The sequence below is a fragment of the Alosa pseudoharengus genome, unplaced genomic scaffold (genome assembly GCF_046254945.1).
Source record: "Alosa pseudoharengus isolate Yale_2024_CS ecotype anadromous, Long Island Sound unplaced genomic scaffold, YU_APseudo_1.1 YU_APseudo_1.1_scf_5, whole genome shotgun sequence".
In the NCBI taxonomy this organism is placed as follows: domain Eukaryota; kingdom Metazoa; phylum Chordata; class Actinopteri; order Clupeiformes; family Clupeidae; genus Alosa; species Alosa pseudoharengus.
The window spans coordinates 35,933,066-35,943,314 of record NW_027468837.1 but is presented as its reverse complement, the minus strand read 5'-3'; the positions used below and the strand labels follow the sequence as shown (position 1 = coordinate 35,943,314).

The 10,249-nt window shown below is 40.7% G+C and overlaps 1 protein-coding gene across 1 annotated transcript; it reads right to left on the bottom strand.

The window, feature by feature from the left end:
* Window positions 1-2,029: 2,029 nt before the first annotated feature.
* LOC143104127 (gamma-glutamyl hydrolase) lies at window positions 2,030-9,815 on the bottom strand. The gene is made up of 9 exons (XM_076268076.1): window positions 9,507-9,815; window positions 9,150-9,264; window positions 6,881-6,931; window positions 6,694-6,778; window positions 6,327-6,465; window positions 6,072-6,178; window positions 5,459-5,549; window positions 3,926-4,063; window positions 2,030-2,623 (listed from the first exon to the last, which is right to left on the bottom strand). The coding sequence occupies exons 1-9, from the start codon at window positions 9,610-9,612 to the stop codon at window positions 2,502-2,504; spliced, it is 954 nt and encodes a 317-aa protein (XP_076124191.1). The 5' UTR covers window positions 9,613-9,815; the 3' UTR covers window positions 2,030-2,501.
* Between the last annotated feature and the right edge of the window lie 434 nt (window positions 9,816-10,249).

Sequence of the window (10,249 nt, the reverse complement as noted above, 5' to 3'; positions counted from 1 at the left end):
AATACTCAGCTTAAATCTATTGATTTTTTTATTATGTAATGATAAAAGTAGCGTATATTATTGGACCTGGCTTTTTGCATTTTAATGTGTTGAATGCTTGATTGAATCACACATGCCTTGCTCCTTATTAAATGTTTGAATGGCTGTAGGTGTGCCACTTGGTTTCATATTGTATTCAATATGGATATATTCCATTGTACTCTTAAGAAGTAACTACATGCTGCAGACAATAATTTTGGCTATTACTGCACCAGTGAGCCTGTAAATAAGAATCCAGTTGGACTATGTTCACTTTGTCATGGCGCTAGAGTGAAAGTCAACCATATCATTACTTAGTTGGGAATGAGACCTGCATAACAAAGCACAGCCGTTCTTTATTAACTCTTTAACACTTACTTGTCCTAGCTTACTTAGGATTTCAAAAAATGTGTCCAGTTATTCTGTCATTACTTTTTCAAAGAGAGAGAATATAAATGTGTATTCAGAATGATGTGTAGTGCTGCTGCCCTGTCCATAATGGTGATCATAGAACACAAGACCTGGGTTTTCAAATGTCTACAGAATCATTATAACTCTTTTAGCCCATAATATGGACTGCCATTGTTGTAATATGACAAACCAGGTTGTGACTGTTCAAATAGCTACATAGATATTTGAAGATTTAGACCCACATCAAGATGATGTGTTTTTTTTTTTTTGTGATATGATAATCAGAACTTTCCCGCTCTTTTTCTTGATCTACTTTTCATTTGTACACCACCATCTCTCCAGTAGCTTGCAAAGGGGTGGTCCATCTGAGACTGTGAAGATTGCAAAGGGGTGGTCCATCTGAGACTGTGAAGATTGCAAAGGGGTGGTCCATCTGAGACTGTGAAGATTGCAAAGGGGTGGTCCATCTGAGACTGTGAAGATTGCAAAGGGGTGGTCCATCTGAGACTGTGAAGATTGCAAAGGGGTGGTCCATCTGAGACTGTGAAGATTGCAAAGGGGTGGTCCATCTGAGACTGTGAAGATTGCAAAGGGGTGGTCCATCTGAGACTGTGAAGATTGCAAAGGGGTGGTCCATCTGAGACTGTGAAGATTGCAAAGGGGTGGTCCATCTGAGACTGTGAAGATTGTAGTACTGACATGTTAGGTTTAGGAAGCTCATGTTGAGAACTGACTGCAAATTGCACATTTTATTTATCTTTTTTACTTCAACTATTTTTGAGTTTGTACAAAATCTTTACAACCATTTACTCTTACCACATTTGCTTTTAATGTTTAAGTATGTAACATAGAGTCAAAATTACTCTGAAGGCATAGACAATAAATGTTTGGAGAAACCATAACTTCTCTCTGTATCTCTGTACCATAATCTATACACTACTCAAAACAAGTATGCTGTAAGGTTGTGGTTGAAGGTAAGGTTGCCTATTACAATGTGACGAAACCTCACAGTAGCGTTACTGCAATACAACAGCCCCATCTAGTGTACAAAACATAAACTTTAACAGCTACAGACAAACAGGAAGCTGCACTAAAAATAATGGAAGTAAAAAAACGAATAGCCTGTTATTACTTTCACTTCCTTGATACTATAATAATCACCTAGTTGATATGAAATAAGTCAATCATCAACACCTAACTGGTATTTTACCAGTTGATGTTGATGAAAGATTTAAGTATAGTATAAGTATATATACTCTTTTGATCCCGTGAGGGAAATTTGGTCTCTGCATTTATCCCAATCCGTGAATTAGTGAAACACAGTCAGCACACAGTGAACACACATTGAGGTGAAGCACACACTAATCCCAGCGCAGTGAGCTGCCTGCAACAACAGCGGCGCTCGGGGAGCAGTGAGGGGTTAGGTGCCTTGCTCAGGCACTTCAGCCGTGCCTACTGGTCAGGGTTCGAACCAGCAACCCTCCCGTTACAAGTCCGAAGTGCTAACCAGTAGGCCACGGCTGCCCCCAAAAATTCAATTTGATAAAAAATCAATTTAAAAAAAGATTTAAAAAAAAAACAAAAAAATACCACAGTGAAATGAATAAAATAGTTTTTAATCCATTTACACCAAATCACAATCTATGGGTATTTGGTGGCACTGTTTACAAATACTGCCGTCATTGTGTGGATGGATATTTTGCTGTAATGAAACACTGGAAGCATATCCTGATACTTCATTGACCCTGATACCTGCTACTGACTGTGCGGTCCTCACAGACACAAAACACTGTTCAATAAAATAACAAACAACAGGCACCACAAGTTACACATACGTTTCCACATACCAGGACATTGCACTAAAATATACTAAACTCTAGAGTGAACAAAAAAATATTAAAAACATTTATCTCTGGCCTGACTGAATAAAATGCTGTAAAATGCAGCTAAAACCCTGAAGAGCACAAGTCATCGATGAGTTTAACATCACCAAAAGCAGAGACACAGTACCATGAGCTTTTGATGCAGGTGGTTGGGTAAGGTGCGTGTGTGTGTGTGTGTGTGTGTGTGTTTCAGTCAAAGTAGTAGTTCTGGATGAATATGCTATCCAGTCCGCAGAAGACAGGAGAGTAGTTATAGATCAGGGCTTTCTCCTCCTCACTGGGCAAAGGGAAACTGTGCTGGCTTTTCATGGCTACAAATAAGCACACACACAGTTAATCAATTCACTTTTTCATCTAGATAGCTGGTGCGTCATACTGCACCATGTGACACTTTTTACATTTTAAAATGTTAATCTGGATCTGTAACAGACAATGCAATGCAAGATTTTAAATCCTTTTTAAATGTTTTGAAATCAATTCTTGCATACAGCACTGTCCTCCCTCCTCACTCTCTACACACAGTAGCATACTCCTCTGGATCACCTTCCTCCTCACTCTCTACACACAGTAGCACATTGGTTCCCAAAGGGTGGGTCGCAGGAGATTTTATTTGGGTCGCCAGCACAATTTATGTTGTGAAATAGGCCTAGCTTATACCATTTAACCAGGAAAGCTATCAGTTTTCTATTGGGATATAGTTTGTTTACCACAGTGACGGCCCTATTATCTTTTGGCTATTGCGCAAAAGCCTCTTGTTCTGATATTTATTCATTTCACATTCTTACAACATAGCTTGTCACAACATCAATACACAGCCTTAGTATAAGGCCTACAAACAAGCAAACGTTTAACTTGCGGATTCAATGCGGATTCAACTTTCCAAAGAAACCTCCAGAATAGGCTACAATATAACGACTTGAGTTATTTGCTATGTTTACGTCAGAATTAACGCTGTTCATTCACTGATCCATTTTTCTGCAACGCAAAGTAGCCTACAACATCTCTCTTTAGATATACAGGAACAGCTTACTGTGTTGAAGAGTGACGATTGCGTAGAATGCAAGAATATCCCCAAACTCTCGGATGCGCATTAAAACATTATCTTTTAGGTAACTTTCCACGCTGATGGTGCTCAAAATGCAACACAACTGTGTTCAAAGCAGGATGAGGAAAGCCTGAGGTTGTGTGTTTGTACAAAACTGACTGAGAATTTTATAGCTTTGAAAATATTTAACATTGTTTCATGTGTAATTGAGATTGCAGAGTTGTGGGAAACTGAGTCAGTGCATCACCAATCCCTGTAATAGTAGTGGTAGTAGGCCAGACCTAGGCGCTATTATGTATACATATGGCAGTGTAGAATGATTAGGGGGGGCCTATAAAAGTTTGACAATAAACAATATTGGTGGTTGCATGTTAGATCTGAAGTGAAATGGGTCACGATGGTCTGTCATTTTTAAAAAGTGGGTCCCCAGAAAAAAAGTTTGGGAAACACTGCAGTAGCATACTCCTCTGACTCACCTTCCTCCTCACTCTCTACACACAGTAGCATACTCCTCTGACTCACCTTCCTCCTCACTCTCTACACTCAGTAGCATACTCCTCTGACTCACCTTCGGAGATGAAGAAGAGGGAGGTATAGAAGGACGCCCGGATGGCAGAGTCAGTGTGGATCATGCCAGGTTTGTCTATCCACTCGAACGGGCTCTTCTCTGGATGCCACTGCACGGCGTAGAATGGGTAGTGGTATGCTGCGGGCACAATAGAGGATACCAGCTAAGCAATGTTTCAAAACACTTAAAACGGGAATCAGGAAATGTACTCTTTTATCAGTGTTCCAGCAGATGTGTAGTCATTTCCTGTGTATTAGCTTCATTGTGTGTAAGTGTTTCGTGCAAGTTAAAAGAAACAAAACCATATTAATGCCATATTAACTGCCCCCGTGTATTAACCTCATAGCTGAAGACATTTTGCAAAATCAATGTATAAGCTGCGGTTAATAGTTGGGAAATTACGGTATGCTTGTTTTAAGTTTTCTTTCACAGTTTTCCTATAAATGGGAAATAGTGGCTCAGGCCGAGATACTGTATACATTATGCCATCTTATCAACAATGTTAGTTCAGCACCAAGAGAGAGGGAAAGACAGGGTGTATTGAATTGGCTACTGAGCTCGGGATCAAGGACTGCACCATTAAGGTGTCTGCACCACTGTGGAACAGTTGTTCTCAAGGACATCATGGATCTTTGCTTTCAATACCTTCCGCTGTACTGCATTTCGCTGTACTGCATTTACTGTACTGTACTGTACAAGTCAATTGGAATAAAATGATCTACCCAAAGGTATGCCTAGGGGCCTATTGCACAAAACTAGGATAAGGGATTAAGCCGGGATAACTTGGTAATCCTGGCTCAATTTATCTGTGATCCAGTTGCACAAAAGCGGGATAGGGGGCAGCAGGATATGTTATGGTATAAGTTACCATGGCGATTTATTCTGTGGAGTAAGCCTGCTCCAGACCAGGCTAAGTTCCAGGATCTATTTAATCTCATCCCTTATCTCCCTCAGCTGTTGGCGTGTGTGGGTGTGGTGGTATGAGGCACAGTGTTACAGCTTTGTGAATGCTTGGGTAAACAATTAAAATAAATACCAATTCCATTGTTTGTGCGCTAACCATGTCTAGTTTCAATCTCCAAACACCCTATGAACTCAATACATCATGACTGTTTGGTTTTCCAACGGTTTCGATAAGCTAGACCGGCACATCCAGGAATTTGTTGCACATCCCCACCCCCTTTTCGGAGAAAGCAGACCGCTTGGATTGGAAACCTATGGAGCTGCATCCAGCTTGCTTGCTTTCCCTGAAAAAGGGGCATGGTGCAGAGAAATGCTGGTTGTACAAATGCTACAAAATTATGTGCATCATGACCAGAGTCATTTCATTGAAATCAGCTGAGAGTGTAAAATCAATTTGAAACAGCTGACAAAATATCTTATGACCCTCTAACCCCTTTACAGTGATACTGCCCTCTTGTGATCTCTTTTTCTCTCTCTCACTCACACACACACACACACACACACACACACACACACACACACACACACACACACAGACACAGACACAGACACACAGACACACAGACACACCCTCCATGGTTGAAATGAACTCTTTCCTTCCATCAGAATTGGTGGTCAGGACTTTGTAGAACCTCTTCAGCTTGACATTTTGAGAGTAGTTCTGTGAAGACATGCGTACATACAGTCACAGGCAGCCTACACCAGGCACGCAACTGATGCACTCCATTCACAGAGCATATATGCTGCAACAATTAGCTTCCATCGTAATCAATGGAAGTACCTACACTAGACATGAAAACGGTGCATACAGTACATTCGGAAAAACTACACCTATCTTATAAAATCATTTCTTGAATTTCCCCTTGGGATCAATAAAGTATCTATCTATCTATCTATCTATCTATCTATCTATCTATCTATCTATCTATCTATTTCGAGAGTAGTTCTGTGAAGACATGCATAGAGTGAGTGAAAACTCCAGACCTCTTCTACACAGCAGTGCAAAGTAATATGTAAAAACACATTACAGATTCAACATATTACAGTTTTGTAGTACAACAATCCAGGCACCCATTGTCACATGGCACTGTTAAATCGATTGTTCTATCTATCTATTGTACTGTCAATGTAATCAAATAAAATCCCTTGAATCTCTTAACACCATGTACACACAAGCAAGTACCTGTAAGGACAGACTCCAGCTATGGTAGTTGGAGGTGATGTTCTCCACTTCAAGAGATTGCAGCAGGTCCTTTGGGAAATTATTGAACAACCTGCTGTTTTGAGCTCCTGGTTGACAAATCCATTAAATACATCAAAACTGTTTTGATAACATTAAGTTACATTATTCAAACAAGATCCAATTAATAAATATATGTGACATTTCTTCAACAGAAGAGCATGAATCTCTGTTCTTAAAGTCTAGAAGGATGCAGACCTTGGGTGAATGTCAGGGGGAGAGCCACAGCTTTGGTGTTGGTCAGGGTCAGAAGGTTCTTGTTGCTGGTCAGAACAGTGAGCTGCTGCATGCCCTGACAAGTTCCCCATATGGGGAAATAATCTGAGACGTCATTGGCCTGGGGGTTACAAACAGGAAACAAAAGAACCAGGAAATGTATAAAGTTGACGCAAACAGAAACGTTCAACGTCATTATATTTAATAATCTATTTTAGAAGCTTAAAAGCCTGGCCTACGCATGAATTCAGGCACTGAGGCTGAGAACATCAAGCCCTGTGTGAGACCACTGCTGCTGTGTGGCCGGCTGGGTGGTTGTAACATACGACAGATGAAGTAAGAAATGTACCTTTATTGCCAGATCATAGAAAATCTTGGCTGCTCTACTGAACGCTGACTTTTGTAGATCTACATCTCCGCCTGGCAACAATAATCTGTTCACCAGCAAATACAAAGAAACAAAAAAAAATGACCTCCATAAATCTCATTCTTAGGACAAAGGTGAATGGATTTAAACATTGACTCAGGCAACTTACCCATTGATCGAGTTGAATATTTTCACATACTCCTCACTTGTTTGGTTTATTCTGGTAAAAGAAGGTGAGGACTAGTTAGCCTATTAGTCCACTTGCCAGCCCAAAGAGCCCCATTGTGGACCCAGACATTTTGAGTACGCCAAAGTTTATGTTAGAAATGTATAGTATGGATCCCCAGCATATAGAAACTGGTGGATGCTAACTTGCAGATGTTGGGCAATTTGCATAATTGCCATAATTAGCATTATCTCCTATAGGACAATATCAGAAACTGTCCAATTTGTACAATACTGGAGTGGTTTAAGGGGTTGCTGAATCCATTTCTGACATTTTCAAAATGTAAAAATGGACATTTATATATCTACTTCTGCCCTTTGGGCCTCTTGGCGATGCTGATCTAAACTGACCTGTTACTGTTGGTTCACAATGACTGCTAAAGGTTTTTGCTGGATGGGTTGAGGGTAGTTCTCCGCCCTAACATGACTGTCCTGTCTGAATTCATGTCTCCCTTAGTTGGCTTAGCATCTTGCAGGTTGACCGGGGTGGCCTCTCCGTTACAGTTCTGGCCCTTGCGTCCTCGGGGGCTTGGTCTTTGCGTCTTGTGGGGCCTCGATTCTGGTTGCCATGTACAGAGCGCATATTTGTAAATAGTTTGTTTGGGGCACTATGGTGTTCGGGATTATGGGCTGCACCATACACGTCAGAGTAGAGAGATAGTCTTGAGACTATAGAGAATGTGTGGTTAATTTGTAACCTTGGTTCTCTAAGTGAAGAGACTGTATCTACTGTCTCTAGGCTGCTCTGAAACATGTTCCGATCAAACTATCAGAGATTTCACACCAGCATAGGTGCTTTAAGTAGAAGATGATAAGGTTGCACAGATTATTAGGCCCTGTTCCAGCGGCATCACAACTGGCTTGTGGGACTCCAAGAGCTGCTGTCAAGCAGAATGCGACATTTTCGTTTGCAGTTGTGAAGTATAAGTATATATACTCTTTTGATCCCGTGAGGGAAATTTGGTCTCTGCATTTATCCCAATCCGTGAATTAGTGAAACGCACTCAGCACACAGTGAACACACAGTGATTTGAAGCACACACTAATCCCGGCACAGTGAGCTGCCTGCAACAACAGCGGCGCTCGGGGAGCAGTGAGGGGGTTAGGTGCCTTGCTCAAGGGCACTTCAGCCGAGCCTACTGGTCGGGTTCGAACCGTCAACCCTCCGGTTACAAGTCCGAAGCGCTAACCAGTCCACGGCTGCCCCCATGTGGGCTTGACCAGGCTAGCCGGTGTCTTAAAATTTATCCATGGACCTTGACAAGCAGAGGGATCATATGCCTGTACATATGGAATAGTCTCTTCATTCAAAGAACCAAGGTTACAAAGTAACCACACATTCCCTAACCACTACACCTTCATCGCCCCATACACTTCCCTTTGGTACCCCCAATATTCAAGTCAGTCACCACAGATATGACCTGTGAAAAACTATGTGTTTAGAAGAATCCAACAATTTATAATTAACTTGAAGTATCTAAATCAGTGGTTCTCAAACTTTTCACAAAGAGTACCAATTGGCTTTCCAAGTACCACCATTATGACTGGCATTAATATGCAATAGTGCAGGCCAATTTCACATATTATATTGTACATACTGTTTTGCGTCGTTTGTGGCTGGCAGGTGCCATGGAATTAGCTTCACTAGTCACATGTGCTGAGCTCATTGTCACCAACTTCAGTTTCTGCTTGACATATTTACCACACTTCTCTTTCTAATACTTCCTGTTTGGAGCCATGATTGCATGAATGTTTCTGATCCATCATGTTTGCATGATTATATTTTGATATAATTTGAAGTGATTGTCATCTTTATTAAAAAAAGAATCGTGGAGACTCCAGTACCACTAGGTGTCTGCGTACCACAGTTTCAGAACCACCGATCTAAATCATTTCAATGTCCTCTAATATTTCTCAATTACCCAAAACCTCTTCAAAATTTTGAAATGGACAGGAATGGATTCAGCATCCTCAGTAACCCCAAAAACCACTACAATATTGTACAAATTGGCCAGGCAGTTCCAAAAATAATCAATATGGGTGATTAATATGCCTAATTGTGCTAATTATTGATTCAACATATCTGCTTGAAAATAATGAAGGGCTAAATAGACCAGACCAGAACAATAACTTGTGTAGGCTACATGTTTGACTTTTTACCATTGAAAACTGACAGATGATGACAACCATACCGAAATGTAACCATAGCTTACCTGATGGGGACAACTCTTCCTCCTGCTCCTTCTATGTATTTAACGTATGAGGCAGCAATATAAGATGATCCTTGAGCATATAGGTCTTCCTCTAAATTCTCTTGAGCCAATATACCTTAAATAGAAACGCGACATCCATCAAAATTGGGATAAGACTTCGTATGAAATTGTTAAGACATCTCTAGACGTGACGTTACAATATCAGACAAGACTTTCTTCATCAAGGAAGTGTTGGTCGGGGGAGGTTATGTTAATTCCAGAACATTCTCAAACACGATTTCAATTCACTGTAGTCACGTTCAGCCTCAAAGCACAGCAGGGATATATATTGTGATCAGCCTATCTGAAAACACTTACCAATAATCGGTCTGTAATTCTGCACAATGCTGCACGTTGTTAAAACAAACTGGTCGGAGAGGTATGCGGCCAAGAGGACCGCAAAGACAAAAACCGGGCGACACATTCACTTCCGATGTTCAACAAATGGAAAATAAATTAAAATATCTAGATTCTAGCACTGATACTGCTGGCACTGACTATTGATCGACTGCGACTGGTTGTCGGAAATATCCTAGCTCTTTATTCTAGCTGCTTGCAAAGGATGGGCGAACGTCCTTCTCAGCTCGTTAACAATCTGAAGAACGTGTTCACCTGAATTTTGCAAATTTGGAATGTTCCATTCGATTTCAAAAAGGGTGGGTACTACTATGGTAGTATCAGAGAATGTCTAGTATGCTACAGGAAAGCAAGTCACCTGCTGTTATTTGTTTACGGAGCCCGGAAGGTGACATTGCGAGATGTTATTAATATGAGAGAACGTAATGAAATTATGTGCGCTCATTTTACTAAAACGTGTGATTATTTTACGTAGTCATGTGCTCTTAATTTTGCAGGCTAGGCCTACTTGTTTTAATCAGAGCACATTGTAGCCTAATGATTTTGTTTCTATGTTTTATTCACAGGGATATTAAGCCAGCACAACAGACCAACTTGGGCTAAAGTTAAGTGTCAGGCTTAGAGAATTATAGCCTATTTGTCAAGGTCAGATGAAGTGAGAAGATGACGTGCACTGGTTTATTTAACCTTTATTTCGATTGTGA

Bases quoted from the DNA above. Each gene is read 5' to 3' on its own strand.
- LOC143104127 (XM_076268076.1), bottom strand. From the start codon at position 9,612: ATGTGTCGCCCGGTTTTTGTCTTTGCGGTCCTCTTGGCCGCATACCTC. The intron at 6,179-6,326 runs GTCTGCATCCTT...TTTGTCAACCAG, and splicing joins CCCCCTGACATTCACCCAAG to GAGCTCAAAACAGCAGGTTG. The intron at 4,064-5,458 runs GTGTGTCTGTGT...TTGTGCCCGCAG, and splicing joins GTTCATTTCAACCATGGAGG to CATACCACTACCCATTCTAC.